Source organism: Oryx dammah, unplaced genomic scaffold (assembly GCF_014754425.2).
Source record: "Oryx dammah isolate SB20612 unplaced genomic scaffold, SCBI_Odam_1.1 HiC_scaffold_2, whole genome shotgun sequence".
Lineage (NCBI taxonomy): Eukaryota > Metazoa > Chordata > Mammalia > Artiodactyla > Bovidae > Oryx > Oryx dammah.
This window is the reverse complement of record NW_024070186.1, coordinates 131579863-131604437: the sequence shown is the minus strand read 5'-3', so window position 1 is coordinate 131604437 and position 24575 is coordinate 131579863. Positions and strand designations below refer to the sequence as shown.

The 24575-nt window shown below is 35.1% G+C and overlaps 1 protein-coding gene across 6 annotated transcripts in view; it reads left to right on the top strand.

The window, feature by feature from the left end:
* The window catches only part of ROBO2 (roundabout guidance receptor 2), a 653625-nt gene extending 634511 nt beyond the window's left edge, over positions 1 to 19114 (top strand). The window contains exons 25-29 of one of the 6 annotated variants that reach the window (XM_040227074.1): positions 1638 to 1820; positions 4359 to 4532; positions 11280 to 11552; positions 13303 to 13494; positions 15260 to 19114. In XM_040227074.1, coding sequence (XP_040083008.1) covers positions 1638 to 1820; positions 4359 to 4532; positions 11280 to 11552; positions 13303 to 13494; positions 15260 to 15264 — 827 coding nt within the window. In that variant the 3' untranslated portion in view covers positions 15265 to 19114. Of the gene's footprint in view, positions 1 to 1637; positions 1821 to 4358; positions 4533 to 11279; positions 11553 to 13302; positions 13504 to 15259 lie in introns of all 6 variants that reach the window. The other 5 variants (XM_040227068.1, XM_040227089.1, XM_040227083.1 and 2 more) reach the window with 5 other exon arrangements.
* Positions 19115 to 24575: the final 5461 nt, after the last annotated feature.

Here is a 24575-nt window from a genome sequence, read left to right as displayed (position 1 = left end):
TTTCTTATCTACTCTAGCATTATATTGCAAACTTGATTGCATCATTTCTTCTTTCAATTTAGGCTGTTGGTCCTTGACTTGTGATTATTAACTCAGAAACAGTTCTCTCAGAGGAGGCTCTGTTGCTGGTGTTATCGTGGCTTCCTTGCAGTAGCCTGTGTCTAGGGAATTTGTTTGGAAAGGAAAAAGTGCATCTCCGTGCTTTTGGCAAATAGAATCAAAACTCTACCTTTCTCTGCTACACTTAACACCCTTTTAACTTCTCTGATCCTTCTCACCCCTCTGGTTTCTGCTTTCTGTGTCATGAAAGTGCATGAACCCATGTTATTGCATCCTGGCACCTCAGCTAAAGGTACAAAGACTTTATCACGGCAACATTATACTGTTGTCTCTTAACTGTTAGAGGAAAGGGGGGGAAAAATCAATGGCACTTAAATGCCATAGTCTTAGTCTCTTTTATGTGAATATGTATTTGACTTATTTACAAATATTAACTAAGTTAATATTAGTTAATAATATAGTAACTGTTATTTACTAAATTAATAATTAATTATTAACTAATATTAACTTAGTTAATATTTCTAAATAAACCAAATACATATTCACATAAAAGAGACTAAGACTATGGCACTTAAGTCTCTTTTTAAAAATTTGGGATAAGCAACACTTGGTATCTTTATTGTGTCATATATTAATCGTACATCAACTGAAATATTGTAATATTAATTGTATTAAGCAATTGAGTACGGTCTCAGTGTGCTTTGGTCTAAAAAAAGGATACAAGTGTAAATGACTTGCTAAAATTAAGAATAAGTATCATTTCTCAGTAGCATCTTGTTTTGCAACTCTTTACACATAAAGCTGTGATTCTTTCCCTCTGTTGCCATTTTGCACTTTGTAGAAAAATCCATATTAATGTCAGTGGGGTTTTTTTATAATGTTTAATTTTCTAAAATAAAGATTAGTATTAAACAGAAAACTAGAGTTCTTCAAATAATTGAAAAATAAATCATACTGAGCTTTGAAAATAATACAACTTTACAAAAAGAAATATTTTGTTGTATTCTATTTGTTCTGATATTATTTATGCATTTTATTATTAGTTTTTATTATTCCCTGAGTAATCAATTTTTTATTTGAAAATCTTAAAATAATTCTAGCCCTTCTGCAGTAAGCAAGTGTACATTTCACTAAAATTATCACTAGTCTACATTAAATTCAAAATATGTTCACACTATTTGTTCAACTGAGTTCTTGATAAGTTAACTTTAAATATGCTATACTTTATTTCGATAAAAGTATTATTCTTTGAATTCTAGGCCTTAGAATATACATAGCAATTCTCTTAGAAAATAATTGTGTAGCAATTTGAAAAACATCAGAATGGAGTCATAGGAAACGTCTTATTCAGGGGTTGCAAACAGATACAGGTTTGAAGTGAGCTTAATTCTGCTGTACTAGAAATGTTTAAAACATGGGTGATGTTTGCACATGGCTGAAGAAATCTGGATGAAAACAGGTTTACCTCAAGGAAGAGTGAGGAGTGGAGGAATCCTACTTGTTCATTAGTATAGTGTGTACAAGCCGATGAGCTGTTCAATATCTACAACTCACTAGACAACTACATTTGTTTTTAGGTTCAATGGTAAATGGATGGGGCTCTGCATCTGATGAGGATCGTAACTTTTCTAGTCATAGATCTAGTGTAGGTAGCTCCTCAGATGGTTCCATCTTTGCCAGCGGCAGTTTTGCACAAGCACTGGTGGCAGCAGCAGATAAAGCTGGTTTTAGGCTGGATGGAACCAGCCTTACAAGAACAGGTTGGTAGACTCTGAGTCAACACTCTTTGCATGAGAGAATCTTTTCCTTGAACAATGAGCTATTGATCTCCTGTTCTTTCTCCTCAGTGCGTCTGACTGCAGGGCTTTCTTTAATCTGCATGGACACAGTCTGAATGCTCAGTTATTACCAGAACTCTCTTCCTTTATTCCCCTTGCAGAGCCAAGAATAAGCTCCTACTCACCACCTTCCAGGGCTTCCCTGATAGCTCAGTTGGTAAAGAATCCCCCTGCAATGCAGGAGACCCTTGTTCGATTCCTGGATTGGGAAGATCCCCTGGAGAAGGGATAGGCTACCCACTCCAGAATTCTTGGGCTTCCCTTGTGGCTCAGCTGGTAAAGAATCCTCCTGCAATGTGGGAAACCTGGATTCGATCCCTGGATTGGGAAGATCCCCTGGAAAGGCTACCCACTCCAGTATTCTGGCCTGGAGAATTCCATGAACTCTATAGTCCATGGGGTCACAAAGAGTAGGACACAACTTTCACTTTCACGGCCTTCCATCCTTTATTCCCCTTTCCCTCCTAAGCTCTACTGATTAACTGGAATCTGCTTCCTTCTTCTATTACAGCCAAGCTGCAACTAAGATTGCCATTAAATTTTCAATAACTCACACTTTGCAAAATTCTCACACAATCAATAATGTACCCAGTGATTAACATTGTTCAGCTTTTATCTCCATTACTTTCCTTTGCCCCATTTCTTTCTGCAAATGCATTTTCTGGGAAGGCTTTCTCAGCATGGGGGGAATGGGTCTGATGCTGTCAGTCTAACAGTTCAAATGGCTGATGGTCTTAGTGTTGTTTGGCTATTAAGATTTTAATCCAATAATTTATCATTTGTTTTAAAGGATGCTAATTAAAAATATACCCACTGCATTTGCCGGTTGAATAAAATGATGATTACTTGTGTATTGTTCTGTAGCACAATTTAATTTGGGTTTCTGAAAATAATAATAATAATATAAAAGACCAATTATGTAATTATCCAGGTTTTTTATTATTAACTCAAAAATAAATATGTGATTCACTGTATTAATAGATCAGTAATTTTGTAATTATTTGTTTTACTGAACAAAATAGCTTTGGCATGATCCTATTATTAATACATGACTATGTGTACATCTTAAATGCACATAGCAGAAAAAACTGGTATAAGAATTAAACTGAGCTACCTTACAAAACAAACTAATGAAATGCTACATGCATTTTTGAAATCTTAATAGTATTCAAATAGTAAGGTAAAGATAAATGACTTTGACCCGTCACTGAACTCTCAGGTTATAAAAATGAGTCTTGGGAACTTTGAATTATACCAGCATATAACATTATACTATCTCTTTTGAGTATGCACTAGGTATCTACAAAGTAAGGAAGATTCCCCAGGCATTGCAGAGGTTTATTTTTCATATAGCATCTGAACTAAAATATGTTATACTATAATAGTTATTTGAGTTTTCTTGCTTTATAAGGCCTAAGTTAGAAACTTTATGTTGCCTGAGTGCTTTTTGTGGCATAGCTATAAGCAGAGCAGTAAGAAAGTGAGAGGAAACTAATAAATTAGAAGGCATAAGTACGTTTCTTGCATGTATGCTAATAGCTAATAAAACATTAAGCAGTATCATGTCACATTGACTTAAAGTGTAACTATATACAATAATTTTGAATGAAATGAAAACATGTACAAGAAAATAAATATATGTACATAAACCTTCTCAGGCCATAATAAACATAATATTAAACTCATAAGATGTTGAAAATTTATTAGTTAACCTTTTGCCAGAATATATTTCCCAACATATTACACTAAGATACAAGAAAAAGACATAACACATTTCATTTTTCAATAAGAATTTGGAGTCTGCTCAGATAGAGTACTATTCATCAGAAACACCTATTGCACTTTGGTGATTTTACAAGGTGATTTTAAACTGCTACTTATCCTATACTATACACTAATGTTATTGAGTTTCTGCTAAAAGAAGTAGAATTCATTGTGTATGTGTATGGGTGGTAAGGTCAATTTAATATATGTGTCTGAGCAGACCTTTCATGTAAAATTTAAAATGTAATTACTACAGGAAATTTTTCTGTGCTCAAAGAAAGTTCGTAAGTTTCCAAGGGTGAAATTTGATTAAACAAAACAGTACATAATTCATTTCAGAAAAAGCTTTCTTAATTTTAAGAAGTAAAAGCTGCACAAATTTGCATATATCTATGAAAATGTCACCAAGATTGCCAAGATTAAATAAAAACATAATCAAGGAATATTGATTGGTGGTGGACTTGTTTCATATTCATTTGTTTGCATTTTTCAGTGGATAGTATATTGGTTATAAAAACTGGACCAAAAAAACTGCAAGAGGGCATATTTTTTTCTATGGAGATGGACCAGTATTTTGTATCTTCAAATGACATCTCCAGGCAGCTTTAGAAGTTAGTGTTAGAGCAGAAATACAAGACAGAATCAGTGCCTTATAATAACATTCTCTATATCTTGTTCCCTTTGTTTACTTTCTAGGTAAAGCCTTTACCTCCTCTCAAAGACCTCGACCAACCAGCCCATTTTCTACTGACAGTAACACCAGTGCAGCCCTGAGTCAAAGTCAGAGGCCTCGGCCCACTAAAAAACACAAGGGTGGGCGAGTGGACCCGCAACCAGCATTGCCTCACCGAAGGGAAGCAATGACAGATGGTAGGTTTGTTTTCTTCTCTCTGGTCTCCTAACTGAAGAGACATGTTCTGTGAAGTCATTAACTTAGCTTAAAGATACGAAGGTAGATCAGGTATCACCTTGATATGTGACCAGGCTGAACACCTGGCAGTGTGGTCTTGTTTCAATAAAACACCCCCTTTTCTTTAACAATCTGGATTTATTCCTAATTATCCAACCCCAAGAAATATATGCCATCCTGCTTGACAATGTTGATTTTTCTGCTGTTCTGGCATTTTTCCCTTAGTGCTTTCCAACGACCATTCCTTTTTAAGATTAAGGAAGAAAACATAAGTAGCATGTGCGGTCGCCATGTTGTCAAATCATTTTTTTGTGTGTGGGGGGTATTTATTTATTTATTTATTTATTTTAATTTACTTTACAATTCTGTATTGGTTTTGCCATACATTGGCATGAATCCACCACGGGTGTACATGGGTTCCCAAACATGAACCCCCCTCCCACCCCCCTCCCCACAACATCTCTCTGGGTCATCCCCGTGTACCAGCCCCAAGCATGCCGTGTCCTGCATCGGACATAGACTGGCGATTCGATTCTTACATGATATTATACATGTTTCAATGCCATTCTCCCAAATCATCTCACCCTCTCCTTTTCCCTCTGAGTTCAAAAGTCCACTATACACATCTGTGTCTGTTTTGCTGTCCTGCATACAGGGTCATCATTGAAGCTGAATTAAGATATCTTAGATGGTATTTAACTTTTGAAAAAGGCTGTGATTTCCAGTTTATGAATTTTTAAATTTCATGAATTTGAGGGCTAAAAATATGTTATAGACCTTCTGGTTGATGGGTCAGTAAACTTTTTCTGAGAAGTCCAGAGAGTAAATATGTTTGGCTTTAGCCAAGCCAAACAATCTCTATCAAGACTACTTAACACTACCATTGTAGTGTCTGTGCAGCTATAGAAAAAAATAAATGAATGGATATGACTGATTTCCAATAAAACTTCATTGACAAAACAATGGCTTACTTTGGCCCATAGCTTGCTGATTTATTTCAGTTTTTTCAATTATATACAGCCTCCAATCTTTGAGTATTTGCTTAAATACTGCTAGTTTCAGGAAACAAAATATTATTGGAAGACATCCTTTTTCAATAATGAATAGTTCATCAACTCTGTTTTCAACTTAATTATCATATGTTTAAATATAGGGAAAAAAGTATTTATACTGAGGTTTTATCCTAAGGAATATGTAAAATAATATATGTAAAGAGCCCAGTATAATGTCAGACCCAAAGGTAAATTTCTTCCAATTTCTCTATACTGTCTCCACTAAGCACACAAACTTTTTCCTTAGATAGCACTACCACACATCAAAAGAATGAACCTTGCCAGGCTGCACATTAGAACCATCTGGGGAACTCTTAAAATATACCCTGGAGATTCTGATTTAATTGTTCTGGGGTGAAAACCAGTCATGAATATTTTTAAAGCTCCACTGGAGAACCTAATATGCAGTTAGCTTTGAGAAGCTGTAACTGAGTTCTTGGCACTCATCTCAGTCTCTTAGACTTACATTATAGGACAGGATGAGGCTTCCTTGGAAAGGAAGTATTTGCTCTTTATTGGTTTGAGGGTAGGTCTTTATCTGGCAGTCTCCATTGTGCTTTCTCTTGTCATTTTATAATGCTAAGAAGACTTTAAATGCCCAAAATAATTTGTCTAAAAGCCTTCAGGTTTACTTATCTTTCCTGCTTCCTTTGTTTTCATTGGAAAGTGTTTCTGTGGAATACAAGGGTAAGGGTACAATCAAGATTTTGATTCCCGGTGAGTGGATATCCTGTGGTGAGCAAAAATGTGTACCACCTCCTTTCTGCCCCCAATGATCTGAAGATTAGTTGAGCACTTGAAGCAGTCTATAGTGTTGATCTTATTCCTTCTAAATACAAAGGACTACTCACTGATGTTCTATTACAAATCTCAGCATTAATAATTCTGTATGATTTTCCTGCTGTGAATCTCATGAAGAGAGGGAAATATCCAGGGACTATGTGGGTTTTTGGTGCCTTCTCCAAAATGTTTGAAGATCATATCCAGAATATGTGGAAGATATAAAATATAAATCAATAAAATAGCTCTTTTGTTTCTCCCTAAAACATTTTCCTTGCAAGCTTTTTTCAGAATATCTAGTTAAAGTAAGCTACATCCTAGTTTAAAGCATGATTGATATATTGCTTATATTTCTAAAAAACAAATAGGTTCCTAAACTTTCAAATTTACTAACATTCCAAAAAAGATTTTGGATTATGTATCATTAATAGATACATTCTGAAAGTACTGATATTGCAAAGCATATTTTGGCTCACATGTTTGATCCAAAGACATTTTAGGTATGATAAAGAAGATTTATTTTGGATTGCAATGTACAGGTTATCTTTAAGAATACTGTTATTTTACCACAGATGTTTATGCCATAGTTTTTATATGGTATGAATCCATGCATCAGTAATAAGTTCATATGATTTGTATGTAAAATCAAACTGTTCTTTTGGGGAAGTTTAGTAGCACTTAGTGTATAGATCTTTTACAGTAAAAATTTTTGCATTATAGATTTTACAACAGTATTTATGAATAGATTAATCAGGGTAAATATTGATGGCTGCTGTACCAAACAGCTTCTGTTCCCCTCAGTGGCTTAGCATGGTAAGAATTTATTTCTCACAGACACAGTGATTTATAAAGGTCAGGTGGCTTGCCTCGAAATTGTAGTGTAAAGATGTTTGCTTCTTAAATATTGATACCCTGTTGGTTTCTGAGTGAGGGAAGACAGAACATAAGTGATTATCTGGAATGTTCTATGGCTAGTTAGTGACTCAGATGGTAAAGAATCTGCCTGCAATGTATGAGACCCAGGTTCGAATGCTAGGTTGGGAAGATCCCCTGGAGAAGGAACTAGCAACCCACTCCAGTATTCTTGCTTGGAGAATCCCATGGACAGAGGAACCTGGTGGACCATGGGGTTGCAAAGAGTTTGGCACAAGTGAGCAACTAGATAAGATGATGGCTAGTCCCGCAGGTGGTATATTCATTCCTTCATGGACAGGAACTCTGTCATATGGCATCAAACTAACTACTGGAGCAGGAATATTAGTATTGTAGGCAGTATCAGTCTCTGTTTCAAAGACAATGCAAAAACCCACACATATACTAAGAAATGTTCTTTCCCCTTGGATAAAGTCTCACCTAAGTAGGCATTGTTCAGTGCAAATCATCTATTCTATTTGCAAGAGCCAAAGAATATCCTTTAAAGCAAATACATTGACCAATGTTGAACAAAGGAGGCAAGAGAGGTAGTTCTCTGTCAGCCCTTTTTCCCTAAATCATCACCTTCCAGCTTGTCCTTCCCTCATCCTAATGTCTCTTCAGAGAAAAGGCTCTTTCCCAGCTCTGCCATGGAATAACTTTGACCTTTGAGCAAATTAGTCATTATTCTATTCATTAATCTATTCATTCATAAACCTGTTCATTCAAATATTTATTAAGCTCCTACCAAATGACAGGCACAGTGGGAACTATACAGACAAAATCCCCCGGCCTCCTGTAGCTTACATTCTAGTGAGAGAAAATAGATAAAGACCACCATATATATAAAAGTGAAAAATAAAGGTATACAAGATGGTGGTTTCATGGAGAGAATAAAACATAGGAAGGAAGTTGAGAAATATAGACATGCAGGAGATATTTTTAATGTAGAGTGCTCAGGGGAGGCCTTACCAAGAAGATGACATTTGAGAAAAGATTGGAAGATTACAAGAGAAAGAACAATGCTTATATCTGCAGAAAAGTCATTCCAGGAAATGAGAACAGCGAGTAGAATCCTGAAGTATTTAATTAAAAGGAAGAGGAACAGTGTGACTGAAGCGGTGTGTGTACTCAGTCATTCAGTCGTGTCTGTGACCCCATGGACTGTAGCTGAAGCAGAGAGGGCCACAAAATGAGTGTGAAGTCAGACAAGTAAGTGAGGACCATTTTTCTGAAGCCCCTATAAGCCTCTGTAAGGACATTGGCTCTTTACTTTGAGAAAACAGTAATGGTGTGTGCACATGTGTGTGTCTGAGAGAGAGAGACAGAGAGAGTGTGTGTGCATAAGGCAGGGGAGTTACAGATTTTCCTTATGTTTTTATTGAAAAATCATTCTGGATGCTCTGTTGAGATAGCCTGAATGTGATTCTGTGTAGAATCACACAGAAACTGTATAAGTAACGTAAGGAATAGGTGGTTGAGATCCATGCCAAGGTAGAATCAGTGGAAGCAAAGAGAAAGGGTGAATTCTAAACATGGAGGCAGAGCCACAGGCTAATGAAATTAGTAAAAGTATAAAGCAGGGAAGCCAAAGATTACTCCAATCTTATGCCAGCTTGTAGTAACTGAGATGAGGAACATTAGGGAGGAAACATTTTGCACAGGAAGTTCTAGAGCTCAGTTTCTAGGTGTGAAATTTGAGATGCTTACTAAACATCAAAGCCAAACTCTCCAACATGGATTTACTTAAGATGAATCTGGGTTCATGGAAGGAGAGACCCAGGCTGGAGATATTTTGATTTTTTTATGCCTATTTTTCTTACCTAAAAAAGAGTATCATAATGACACACATATCACTGGATTGTTGTGCCTGACAATTGCAAATTCTCAGCAGGACAGCAAGAGTCTCTTTGGTGAATTGATTTAGTTGAAATGAATCAACAGAGAAATGAATAATAAATTTAATTTAAGTAAACATATTTGATTACATTCTTTCATTTTTTCCACAGCCATTCTTAATCTCATCTTTTTTTCCAGTTTGTTTATTTCAGTGTGCTTTCAATGTTCTTTTATCTTAAACTATACAAACTCCAAGGATATTACTTAATTATGTAGCCATATAATTTCAGGTTAAATTAAATAGTAATCAGAATTTTAGCTAGCATAAGCAGATGCCATTTTGGCCATTTTAAAAATTAAGCTGCTCTGATGGAGAATAAAAATCAATGACAAAGATATGTTATTTTAGAAGCAAATGTAATAATTTCTCCCCAACTGGCAGTCTTAAGTCCAATAACTCAAGTAAAATAATTAATTTGCATTTATAATAATACAAACTGAAGGAAATCAGTATTGAGTATAGAGGAAGCACCAAACTCATTGGTGACTTATTCAACAAACAGATCTCTCAATATTGGATTAGCTTTTCATTTTGGAAGAAATGTTCCAATTGCAACTCTGTTCTCCCAGATAGAAACCAAGTTCCCTTCAATAATTAGTAATTCGTAATCTAACAAGATGATGTACATAAGAACTGAGAATGCTGCGCCAATGTAGGAACTCCCCAAGTAAATCTTGAGGAGATTTTCATTGTCAGTTCAATGAAGGTCAATATTAGTTTGCTCATAAAGGAGAATATGAAGCTTCTTAAGAAAGTCTTTTAAAGGAGGGACTTAGCCTTCCTTAAAGAAACTATCTTGTGTACACAAGAAATTTATACCTTCTCCTTTGGAATTTCATGAACAATATTATTAGAAACAAGTGCACCATTGCTAAAATGGCATGGAAAATAATTATCTATGTTATATATATTATCCTCTATTAATGATACAAGTATGCATATTGTCCATGATAATTGATCTTGGTGAACAAAAATATATCTGTTGATACTCTAAGGATGAACGAAGTTTACAGCAACATTCCAGAAAAATGAGGAGGAAATAATCCAAAGGAATGTTAGAATGTTTGGAAGATCTCAAAATCTTCAGCAAAGTAATATTAGTATAGGACTAGTATAACAGTATATAATAGAACTATAATACTTAAAGAAATATGAAAAAGCGACTCTGATTTCACAATTGAAGACATTTAAACTATAAAAGTGCCATGGTCTAACAAGCTAATAAGAGAAAATGAAAAATTAGCTAGGTATTTGAACTTTTAATTTTTTCATATATTTAATGTAAAGAGCTTTTATGAAAAATGATTTATTCCACTACATCTCAGTTTTTCATGATGCATTGCCTTCTCTAGCACCATGAAGCATATTCTATCTAAAATCTGAACATTGGTTATTACTTATTAAAATTAATACATTGGAAGATTATAATATATTAGTTGTAACTCATTAGCTAACTCATGAAACGAACAGCTAGAATTGGTTGTCAGGCAGAAAGTTAATTGCATTTAATAAATGTTAGCTTAACACTTTGACTGTTGCTGAATGTGCCACATACACGAATAAGAGCAGTCATATGCTTGTATGATACAGCATACAGTTCTTAATTTCCCGAGGGCAACATTTCCTAGGGAGATTGACAGGGCAGCTTTTATTCTTCCCAGGGTCTTTTATTAACACAGCTGCTAGAATTTCTAGTTGTTTTGTGTCCTAGTATTCTACTTTAGGGAGGTGGCAGTGGAGAATGGATTAAAGATGGAGAAATCATAAACTGTCCTTTACACCTTGAACATCAGCCTCCATGTGCAATTGAAAACATTCACCATGTACAGTAGTTGGAGAAAATCGGTTGATTTTATTTCAAAGGCACTGTGATCAAAAGATAGCAAAGAGATCAATAATATCCACTTCAGATATAAATAACTGAACTTTCCTCTCCAAAATTTAATTTGTATGGGTGATACCTTTAGGAGGGCGACGTTTTTCTTTTTTCTTCTTCTTGAATTAAAACCTGTAATTTTTTCATTACATTTTAGTTTATTCTAAACATTATTCAAAATTTTTAGATCTTCCACCACCACCAGATCCCCCTCCAGGTCAGGGTTTAAGGCAGCAGATAGGCTCGAGCCAGCATGCTGGTAACGTGGAAAATTCAACAGAGAGAAAAGGAAGCTCTCTGGAGAGACAGCAAGCAGCCAACTTAGAAGACACAAAGAGCTCTTTGGATTGTCCAGCTAAAACGTCCCTAGAGTGGCAGCGACAAACCCAGGAATGGATAAACTCCACTGAACGCCCAGAAGACATACGGAAAGCCCTCCACAAACAAGGTGTCGGACCAGGTGTGTTCTGCACAGTCCCAAGAAAGTGTGGACTTTGACCTTTTTTTTTCTACCAGGTATTTTGGAAATGCCAGTTGTCTAAGGGCATCTGAAATGTATTTGCCTTGAATCACTAATTGAAGTTGGAATTCACAGCAAGCTCACCTGCGCATCCCTTAAGGCTGAGTCCAGTAGGGGTCCTTCCTCAAATTAACCTCTTCATAGGGTCTTTGAGCCCAAGACACATCTGGGCTTCATCTATAATGCTCAGGAAACCATTTGATTTTTTTTTTTTTTTTTGCCATTTTTGTTTGTATTGAGTACTTGTAAGACCACTAAACTTCATCTTTAGTATCAGTTGAATCTCTTCCTTCAACCAGTTTGTCCATTTTGACTGAAGTAACTAGTCATTTTTAGAGAACTCACTTCAGTCAAATTGGTAAATTAATGGAAATAACAAAGTTGCAAATAAACAGACAATCACAGAATTCTCATATTAGAAAAGGTTAAACTGGCACCTGCACTTGCTCCAACTGATTAAATTGAGTTGATTATTAGCACTTCAATGGGAAATGTTTTTGCTTATAAATCAAGCTTGCTGGAAATGTCACAAAATAAGTCTCATCGTTTGCAGTTGGAATTTTTTTTTTTTGGTGGAGGTACGTTTAACCAGTTATAGAAATCATTTCTGCAACATCTCTTCTTATGTCAGAATTCATTGAGTATTAAACCTTATACACACACACGTGCACATTGAAAGTTTCCTTGCACATTCTTTTATTTATTTGGACTCAGTCTTTTCTGGATATGTCCTCTACTCATGCGTGTTCAATAATTTTGGCACAACTTGGTGCTTAAAGTTTTAGCTTGAAATATAGTTAGGAAAGAGCCAAAAGATGATAATATTAATATCTAGATTTAGTGGAACATTTAGGAAGCTTACATCATTAAGACTGTAAAAGAAAGGTCATGTGATCCTTGTCATTAAAGCTATCTAAGAAGAGAAATGCTAAATCCAGTTAGCATGTTTTTTAGTCATCTAATCACAGTAATGATAACTCATACCTAGAAAGAGGGAAGAAACACAGGGGTGGAGAGGAAGAGAGATGGGGGAAAAAATGAAAGAAGAAAGAAAGAGAGAAAAACAGTAGCATTTCAAAGTATTAAGTATTTAGTAATGCACATCATGAATTATTTTTAGAGAGACGGCACATAAAAAGGATAGGAACATTATTTATTAAAATGAATGAGTTTCTCTTTTTCTTTTAAGGAAATAAACAGCTTTTCAAATAGTGTATTTCTATTCAAAGAAGCAATAGAAATTTAAGAAGCTTAGTTTATTAACTAACATATAGATCTTTATCTAAACTGAGAAAATGTTGCCATAATTTAAGACAAAAACCATGTTCCTTCCATCTTAATGAAAAAATTAAATTTCAGCCCCATTGAACCCGGAAATTATTTTCAGAAAAGATTTTGTCAAACATTACAGTCATTATATGCAAATCTTTCATAATGAATTTAAATTTTGCAAATAATACATGACAATATGTACGTATCCCAAGATCTCTTTTAATTTAATCCTGCCTCAGTTCCTGTTGTAGGAAATGTTGCCTGCAACATAGAAATTCCTTTAATATCTGGGTCTTGTTAAATTCTTGATTTTACTGAACAGTGAAATGATAAAAAAGCCTAACTTGAGCTTAAAGCTAAATCTGTTTTGCCTCTGTGCGGCTGTTCACCTAAACCCATTGCGTTCCCTTTTTTTCAGAGGAGACGTTGGTGCCCTACAGCAAGCCCAATTTCCCATCTCCAGGGGGTCACAGCTCGTCAGGAACGGCTTCTTCTAAGGGATCCACTGGACCTAGGAAAACCGATGCTTTGAGGGGAAGCCACCAACGCAATGCCAGCGACCTTCTTGACATAGGATATATGGGCTCAAATAGTCAAGGACAGTTTACAGGTGAATTATGTAAGTGCCTTAGGGCATTTAAATGGCTGTGGTGATTCAGAAAGAAAACTGGGCGAATAGCGTAAGGGAGAAAAATGTTTTCCTTGACCCTCTTAGAATATCTGACTGGGTCTGAAAACCAAACTGATGAGAGGGATTAACAGGGGGAAGAAAAGCATACAAATTTTATTGAATTTTTACATGAACATGGGAGCCTTCACAGGAGAATGAAGACTCAAAGAAGGGACCAGAGCAGTAAACTTTTTGCTCCGTTAGACAAAGAAACAGTAAATGTGTGAGAATTTAAAAAGAGGTTTGGGCTGGGAGTAGTAAAGGGTGAAGAAGTAACTAAGGGTTAGTTTAACAAGGTTTTAACAAGAATATCTTCCCTCCTCTGGGTACAGGGCAGGTATCTGTCACATAGATTTTATCATCATCCTTCAGGGAAGGGTGAGGTGGGAGAGGTCAGGGTGCTCTTCATGCTTCTGCTATTTTTTTTTCAAACTCCCTCACTCTAAGATATTCAATATGCTAAAGTTACCATATTTTGAAGTATGTCCTGAATCTTATCAATAACACTGCCACAGTAAACAAATTTCGAAATTATAGAAAGCTCGCTTTACAATGAGAAAAAAATTGAATTCTGATTTTGATCAAGTTTGGTTATAATAAAGACCATTGGTGTTTCTGTCAGTCAAATAAACATTTCTTCTGTCTCAAGCTTGGATTTTTCTGTATAGAAATTGTAGAAGTTAGGCAATTAATTTTAATACTTACATGTTGATTAAATATAGTTTTTTTTGTAGTTTTCTTTGTCTGTTTAACTGAGCACAATAGGGAAATATTGGCCCATTGATAGTTTTAAAGAACCTTCTTGGGAATTCCTCATCCCCTAGTCGCTCTTCATTTTTTTATTTCGTACATTTAGGAAGTCAGCCTTGAAAAGTTCATCATTGATTTTTGTTAATTTGTAGTACTTTGATTGCAGTAACATATAAATTTTTTTTGATAAAGAACTGGCATTGGTAGTTAATATAATTAAACTACTTTTTAAGTATAAAATACTAGAGAAAGAGAGGATGTCACAGTTTGTCATACACAGTATAAAGCATTGAATTCTTTGTGTTCATTGCATCATGAAAGTTACCAATTTCACTAACCAGTGTCAGTATTATATTTTCAACTGCTTCCTTGAATTCAGTATATCTGAAGGAATCGCCCTGAGTTCCAATCTTCTCAACCTTCTCTGGTTATGTGAGAAAAGAAAGGAAACTGCTTTCCTGACTCTCGATGCCCATATCTAAAGCATTGCATTACTCTTAAGCTCACTTTACTCTGATGCTCAGACTGGGGAATGCCATGAGATAATGAAAGCTGAAAGTACTTTCACAACTGTAAATTTCTTTCATTTTAATTAATGGGAGTTATTATTGTTACCTGTTACTAATCTGATTATAATTTAGATGTGTTTGTCATTTTAATTTGATTCAGGACTACTTGGATTTTACTGTAACTATTATATGGGAGTAATTATAGGCTCATAAGAAATATAAAAATGATTCACTTGGATTTTAAGTCTCGAAATTTTACAATCTTCTTTGTCTTTCCCTTTCCATAAGCAAAAATTTTTAAATTCACAACCTCAGAAAATCCAAGATGTCATCTTCATCTATTATCTATTTGCCTTGCTTTTTGTTATGCTGATCAATGTACAGAATACTTAATTTAAATGCAAACTTATTTCTGTTTTGTTTTGTTTTTTTTAATCTCTTCACAGAGTAACTGAGAGGAGACATGCAAAGCTGCTCTGAAAGACCATCAGGTCTGAACTCATGGAAGTGATTAACACTAAACAGTGCAATGAACAATTTCTTTATTTATGTACTATTAAAAGAACTGTAAATGCAATGTAAAGACACACAGCCACACATATCCCACAGATATTTTACTTGTGTTCTTCTCTTAAGTACACCACCCACCTTAACTCTTTCTTGTCAGGAGTATATAAAAAAGAAAGAAAACAAAGCTCGCCCTCCAGGAAGAAAAGGATTTTCCTCTGTATATAATTTCTTTTGTGCATTGCTATGCAAGCTCACTCTTTTTAGCTCTGTTCATATTATTGTCTGTTCTTATTGGTCTGTTGTACTATATGTGAATTAATAGGCTGTGGTGCCATATATTAACTTTTAATTGTGTAACTTTTATGTTTAAATTTTGCACTGCAATTTTATTTGGTGATAAGCACAAATCTCTACTCCTCGTGACATGAAGAAAAAGACTGAATGTGAAGGGAGTTTCTGTACTGTAAGCTAGGTTGGATAATGCTGGTTGTAACCAATGACATTAGGGGGGTTTCAGTTGGGGTGTAGAAATAGAAAGATGCAAAGGAACAGTGATGTTGGCTAAGTCTTGTTTGAACATCAGGGACTGAGTCAATAATAAAAAAGAAAAGAAAAGCAGTTACATGGCTTTTACTGTTGATAAGAACAGGGGTCAAAAGAAGGAAGTTGAAATCCCAAAACTGAATAGGCATTGAAATATACAGGTAGCAATGATGTACTAAACTTGCTTTTTAAAAAAGGAAATTAAAGTTACGTTTAGAAACAACTTTACCTGTCATTGTAATTGACCTGCCTCTGAATTACAACAAGCAAAAGGAAATTAGTGTGTTTCACAAGAGCTGTATTTATATTACAGTTTTTCAAAAAAGCATTGTCTGAATTACCATAACTAATCTCTCCAACTCATTAAGTCAGAATATAATATGAAGTTCCCCAAGGAAACAAAATGAACTCTAGAATATCTAGCAAAATAGTTAAAGAGGCAGTTTATTGGTAGGACATACTTGGGCTGCTTCCAAATACAAAAACTCTATTGCAATATCTTGTTTCATCTTTCCAATACATGTACAGTACATGCTAGAGGATAGAGCTGCATCACTTAAATTCATGACTTTTTAAAAATAATGCAGTCTATTTGCAACTTTGTGTTTCATTTGATTAAGAAGTGAAGTTTATGCCACCAAATGTATAGCCAAATTGTAAGTGCTTAAAAAGCAGTGTTCAGAGTATGTTCAGTTCACAGTAAGTAGATTTATTGGAATAAATCTTTTATGGTTCATTCTCAGAAATTGGCTACCAACTAAAAAATGTTTGACCCATTTTGAATGAGTGAATTGAAAAGAATAATTTTAAAGAAGAACAATGCATGTTTATACACTTTTTAAATAAAACCAAACCTCATAAGTGGACATTAATAACAGTGTCCTGCCTCATTTGTTTCCATGACTTGGAGAACCAGAAGTTCCTGAACATCAGTCATGTATCATGCAAATGAAGATGACTTTGAAATATATATTAGCTACTGTACATGTATAGTCAATCAGTAAAGTAGAAGAGAAATTACCTGAAATTCCCACTTGTGACATTTTTCCATGTGCTACCTACACAATTGTAAATTATATTTCTAGTTATGCTTTCTCATGTTTGTCCTACGATATGTTCAGTAGTTGGTACGTTGAAAAATATTCACTAGGATGGTTAAGATCAATTTTAAAACATGGGGCCACTTTGAATGACAATTCATACTCTGTGCGTTATTGCTTAGTCACCAACTGTGCATCATACTGTTATAGCAAAGGGAGGAACCGAGTTAAATGTTTCCATCTTTTTTGTTCCCTAAGGCTGCACCAACACAAGCAAGAGTAGAGGAACATAATGTTCTTTATGGGCCCCGACACCATCTTGGTCCCATGTAGTTCATTTCTACATTGAAGAGAAAAAGAATTCTGAGACACACTTATTATTCCCTTTGTCATCTTTCTACCATCAGTGCCTGAATTTTAATGCAGTTTGATTTCTCTGGGACAGAGAGACTGGGAATGATGAGACGTTTCTGTGAAGAATGAATACATACCTATATGCAACTGTAGGATGTGAGGAATTTAGTTTTTTATTTATGCAATCCCCTACTTCATCTCTTTCTATTTAAATGCAAAGTTTTGTTCATTTTTTGGTTCCTTCTTTATGCTTCATGCTCCTCTATAACCCAAGTTAGCCTGAAACTTTAATTCATTACAGATACTACACATAGACTACCCTGGTAACTGGCAGGTGTATGTGGCTAATAAACAAAGATTTCAAAACAGAGTATGTTTATGTGACTTCTGGAGTAATCCAGGGCATAGTATCATACCTTCCGTTCATAAAAAGTAACTGTTTTGGTTAGAGTATGTCAGGCCTTATGATTACTTGGAATGTTCTTCTACGATAGATCACGCTCCCCGTTAAGTTTAGTTTTAGATTAATTGGCTAATATTGCACCCAAAATATTCTCCTCCTGTAGATATAAAGCAAGAAAAAAATACTGTGGCTATTCACATGAATTCAGGAAGACTACCAAAAATCAAAGCCTTTGTCACCTTGCTATATGTAAAAAACTTCCAGTAAGTATAAATCAGAATGTCATGAGAGCTACCATGAATTTTTTCATTTGGAAGCCAGTTAAATGATTGGAAATTCACAGAACTCACTCTTACGCAGGTCTAAACAGAGGCCTCCCTAAGCTGTCAGAAGGAAGTCTAGGTAGGAGAATGTAATCTCATCTTGCCCTCACAGGCAGCCCTGCTGTGTCATCACGCGCCACACGAGAATAGCTCCATTCCTAACACATACAGTTTGCACGGGGGGCAGCGGCCGAATTAGTATCCAACTCATGTATGCCTCAGTGTAGGCAAGCAGAGTGGCCCTACCCATTCTCCAATTCCCCCACAGGCTGAATTTAAAGTACGGGGATATGAAAACAACTGATTTCTTCACAGGATTTGAATCCAGTTCAATGGTGAATATAGGAAAATGAAGACCAGCATTTACAACAAACTGTAATCAAAGGGAAGTAAAAACATTGCAAGCTGATTTTCTCGGGGTAACAAAACATTAAATGGTGTTCTATGTCATAGCCTACTGCTCTATTTAAATATACTTTCAATAGGTTTTGAGTTGAAAGTTTGTATGAGTTTAATAGAACACCTCCAGATTTCTATTCAACAAAGTTATGTTATTGCCCGTTGACAACTTAATTATAATATGAAGGAGCTCTAAACTATGGTTTATCTTCTCCACTGGAAAGTGATTGTGTGTCAGTATTAAAGATATGCAGAACCATAACATTCACTAATTTGTTCACCTGCTTCTGTATACTGTATTTATAGAATTACTTGACAAGAATTGGTGTAAAGCAACATGTCTTTCCACATTATCTTAGAGGTGAAGTTAACTTTTCTTTTGCTTCTCTATGGATATGTACTTCAAATGAAACACCATACTTTTTTAATGAAGTTCAATTTACTAATTTTTCTGGTCTCATACTTTTCAAAACCATTTATTGTGACTAAAGTGTTGCAAGATAAGGGATTTTGTGGCCGTGGGTAGACTTTTTATACTTTGTTTTATAGATGGATTTTTTTTTATTGTAGTTTGTTTAAGTCACCAAACAGCGTCCAAAATCTTAATGTGTTTCATTTGATGTTGTTAGATCAGAAAAGAAATTGGCATAAAATTGGTTAATAGTATTGTCAAAGAATTGTGTATTGTGTACTCACTGGGAAAAAAATAAAGTATATTCACATTTCAAATTTGTAAAAAAGCCATTTATGTAAAACAGACTTGCTTGCTTTGATTTGTAGACAAATCAAAAACAGACCATTTTGTCACTTTTAGAATTCTACATTAATATTTTATGACCAAATGCATAATCTTACTTTCTTATTTGGTTATGGATTGGGTGGTGATTAATAGAAATTGGTGTTGATGTATAGCAAGTGACTAAAAGTCACTGATAAAGAATGTTAAAAGCATTTGAAATTATAGATCCCACTCTATGAGCACTACTTTAGCGATCTGATCTTCCCCACCCATGAAGTCCTTCAGATAGATACAATGTAAAGTTTTTGGCTGCAAAAGTACTTAACAAATTATTTTTAATATTTAATTATTTTACTAAATAATTACTTTTTAAATATAATTAAGTGTGAGAATTGGAAGAAAATGGGTATTTCTTAATTGCTTTAGAATAATTCATGAAAAATTTTTTAAGATGATGGATGTCAAACAGTTATCTTAGAGACTGGGTAGAAAAGAAAAATTCTCTTAATCTATTGTACTTCATAAATACTTCATTCTTTTTTACTAAGTACAATTACAGGATAAGATGCTCTCTAAAAATAAAAAGAACTTTGGAGTTCTTTAATAATCTTAGTAATAGGAAAATTTAAAATAGAAAACTTTAATTCACTTAAAAATATTAAAAATATCCATGGTAAGTGGACAATAGATTTCAGAGATCCATTTAATTTAGGTTAACAATAAGATGATAAATAGTATTAAAATAATATTACATCAATAGCAATGTATATGTGGATAAAGATAAAATATACCAGTTACCAATATGAAAATGATAGTGCTTTGCTCAGTTGCATCTGACTCTTTGTGACCTGTGGACTATATAGCCTGCCAGGCTCCTTCTGTCCATGGGATTCTCCAGACAAGAATATTGGAGTGGGTTGCCATGCCCTCTTCCAGGGGATCTTCCCTACCCAGGAATCAAACCCATGTCTCCAGGGTCTCCTGTATTTCAGGGAGGTTCTTTACCCACTGAGGCACCTACAAAACAAGCATTGCTTTGTTGAATCTGAGTATGCCATGGAAGTTCCTACAAATGGCAGAAGAGAAAAGTTATCAAAAAGATTTATTAAAGTAATACACTATCCTCTCAGTTATGGTACATGAGCTAGAGAAAAGGTATATCAATGGTACGTGTTTAAACAACAAATAATATTTAATGCCCTCAACTTGTGAAAATGTATTTTATCTTTTGAAGAAGAAATCAGCAGAGTTCATCTAAATTTCACTTCATAGCAGAGATGTGAAATAAAACTTCAGTAATAGAAAACTGTCACAAGAATTCAAAAGAAAAGGCAAGTACAAATACTTGCTAAGGATAGGGCCTGGCAGTGGCAAGGGCAAGGTGGGGGATGTGGGTGTGTGCTCTGTCCTGTCCAGCTCTTTGCAACTCTTAATTTCTGCAGCCTGCCAGGCTCCTCTGTCCATGGAATTTTCCAGGCAAAAATAGGGGAATGGGTTGCCATTTCCTACTCTGGGTGATTTTCCCGACTCAGGGCTCGAACCTGCATCTCTTGCATCGCCTGCCTTGGCAAGTGGATTCTTTACCACTGCATCACCTGGGGAGCCCAGGGTGGGCTGGGGGGATTTTGAGGACTCTTTAACCTGAATGAATTTAGCATCTGGTTTTGGCCTTCACCCTCAGAAGGAGTTTTTTCTAGGCCCAGAGAAAGGAATCTGATACACAAAAGTGTTGCAAAGCTGTCAGGAATCCCAGTGATGGGTGAAGAACATTTGTATGACTTCATTTAATTTATAAAGAACTACAAAAGTGAATTCCTTTGCAGCTTCTAGTTAACACATTTTCTCCTTCTAGCTGTCAAGCTACAAGAAATATATATATACATATATATATACACACATATATATAATGTTCTTAATAAAGGAAAAATACTTTTGTTTTATAATGCAAATAAATCACCTTTGGCTCAGGTCAGTGTCCAATTTGTTGGCTCTTGTAACAGCCCTTAGATCAGAGTACCCTTTGTCGCTAAAAAAAAAAATGCCTTGGTGGATTCAGCTTCTAGGTAGCAGACAACATTTTTTGGTCAATTTTTTCTTAGATGATGTTTTTCTAGACAACCACTATGAATGATTTGTTCCTGACAAACCAGTTGGTTTTTTTTGGCAGGGGGAGTTTTTTGTTGTTGTTGTTTTTGCCCTTGTTTCCTTACTCCTCCTTTTTGCAAGCACATGTTGATATATTATGCTAAGAATTAAATATTCAGAATAATTAAAACAAATAGCTTTTGCCTGCATAAATAGATTAGTATCTCTTGTGAAGTCTGCCCCTGATCTCTAGAAAAGTATCTTTTTGATGAATGTTTTTGAACTAAAGGGAAAGAGGCACTAAGATAGGCTCTCCAAAATATTCACAAGCACTACAATTTGTGTTAGCTTCATTAACCTCCCCTTTGCCCCATCACTTTATCCAGTATTCTAGTTTTCCTCAAAATAGTGTACGAAATTTTAATAGGTATTTATAAAATAAAGAAGAAGGAGAGAATGAAAACTCTATAGTTGAATATGTACAGATTTCTTTACTACTAGACCCCTTTTCAAGTCTGTTCAAGGCATCTTATGAGACTAGTACTATGTGAACTCACTTTGAGAAGTACTTTCCTGGAAACTCATACTTCATTCTATTCCTAGGCTCTACATTAGTGACCCCCAAGGCATACATATCATGCCTTGCTGTGGTTTTTAAAAGTCAATATCAAGTCATGAGAAAGACACATGTGAATCCCAGGTTTTCTGAGAAGATGATGCTGTGGCTGCTTAGTCACTAAGTGGTATCTGACTCTGCAATACCATCAACTGTAACCCACCAGGCTTTTCTGTCTATGGCATTTCCCAGGTAAGAATACTTGAGTGGGTTGCCGTTTGCTTCTCCAGGGAATCTTCCCTACCCAGGGACTGAACTCATGTCTCCTGCCTTGGCGGGCAAATTCTTTACTACTGAGCCATGAGCTCAGCTACCACTGGGAAGCTTATGCTGTGGAGATAAAAAATACATAGAAATTGCATGTATCCTCCCCATTTTTAATAGAGTTTCAAGTACTTAACTGATATCAATACTGAGCACTTAGGCAACAAGTAAGCTTGCAATATGTTCCTTAGCTTTTCTGTATTTCTTTTGTGTATCAAATCATTAGGCTAAAATGAAACCATGAAAATACACTCACTGTCTTCCCTTCCTTTAACTTCCAACTCTTACAAAAGTATAGTTTATTCACTTTTCACTAGGTTCTACTTCAATTGGAACTTTGGTAAAAATAATAGTGGATCACACAAGATTTACAGAGATAGCTTATAATTTGTCAATAAGACAACACAGATCTGAGCTGCACTGAAGTGTGGAAAACAGCTAGTTAGTAATGATGAAATTCAATGTAGTCAGAAATGGATAAATATAAAAATCCAAAAGAGAAATTGAGGATTACCATTACATGAAATTTCACTGGCATTAAGTGTAAAAGGAGATAGGTTGTAAGGAAAATTGAAGTGAAATAGTGGGAGTAGGGATTTAAATGTGCTTGATTAATTTTGAATAATAGTAGATGAATGCAATCAATAGATTAGAATACCCCAACATAGCTGATTTGAGAGTAGTTGCTTATGGGTAATTGTTGGTTTAATAAAAAAGATGAAACAGGCAAATGGGAGCATCTTGGAAAAGGCAGAAGAGGAAAGCGACAGCTTAAGAAAAGAGATTAAAACATTTTCAATAAATGTGCAGGCATTTTTGTGTAAGTAATTATACTCCAGAGTTAAATTTGTCTTAATCAATATTAATGATGCTAATTTTTCCTAGCATTTTCCTGGCATTTAAAGTATACGACAACTGTACCTAAAATGTATAAAATACACACTTACAATATATGAAAAAGAAGCATAATTTTAAAGAAATATGTGTTAAGTGGCTAATATTATTTCATTCTTATTAAAATTATTTGACTAGTTATTATTACAAAAATTAAAACTTAATGATAGCTGTAGATATTTTGGATCTGTTTAATAATATTCCAAATAAAAAGCATTATAATACTTAAAATGTATTTTGTAGCCAATAAATGTATTAGGAGATACACACATATGCATTATATATATATACATATATACAATTTTCAATTCAGTAGAATCTAAGATATGATGAATACACTCATGGAGTATGGAAAAGAGGAAACTTGCAAAGAATACAAGCATCAATACAAGGATCCCAACCTGAACAATGCTTTACATAATTTCTCTTTCCCCTGGACAAATTATATAATCATTTATATGTATGTATTACCTACACTCTTGTGCATTTATGTTTATATATATGCATTTTATTTGTATGTATGTAGACATGGGCTTCCTTTTATCGTCTGTGTGGTTCAGATGGTAAAGAAACTGCCTGCAATGCAGGAGACCTGAGTTCTATCCCTGGGTCAGGAAGGTCCCCTGGAGAAGATAATGGCCACCTACTCCAGTATTCTTGTCTAGAGAATCCCACTGACAGAGGAGCCTGGTGGGCTACAGTCAGTGGGGTTGCAAAGAATTGGACATGACTGAATGACTAACACTTTCACATTTATCATGTAGATATACACTCATTTTTACATATACATTTATAATTATACATGTGTGTACATATATTTCTGTACACATATCAATAATTACATATTATATGCATCCTATATATTGTATATAAAAGTATATGTACATATATATCAAAAAATGGATATTTTATGGTTTGAATGACCAAATGTTTTAAAATGAATAAACAAATGTATACACAGTACTGTGCTTGGCACAATGTCATGGGGGGGGGCTGATAATGAGAAATAATACTATCTCATTATAAACTAGTTGAAAGTATTAGAAGGGATGAACATAATGTAGAAGTAGAAAATGAAGCAAATGTTGTAAGGCCATGAATGTTGCAGAAATCCATTTCAGGAGTTACCAGATAGGAGAGAGCACTGAGGGCTGCTACGGTTAATGAGACTTAGTGATAAAATGGATGGAGTTTGGCCGTAAATGGGAAGAACTGATAGAGGATCACCTGAAGAAGAGGAAGCAGATAGAATGCAGGATCACCTGGAGAAGAGGAAGCAGATAGAATGCAGGCTCTGGCCTACAGGAAACTGCAGTCTCATGAGAGAAGCAGTGAATTGAAGCAATATTTCCAAATGATGGAATCCAAGATCTGATCAATACATGCAGTGTTATAGTGAGGTTGTGAAAGGGTGCCTAAGTCAGACTCTAAGGGTCATGCCAGACCTTCCAGGCTAAGTAATGCCCCGGAGAGTCTCTATTCCTCCCTAACAAAGGGGTTAAATCAGGGCTTCATTTTCCCTCTGCAAAAGCCCATCCTTCTTTTTCCATTCTGGAGAGGTAAGGACATCTCACCCCCAAAGGAGACTTGTG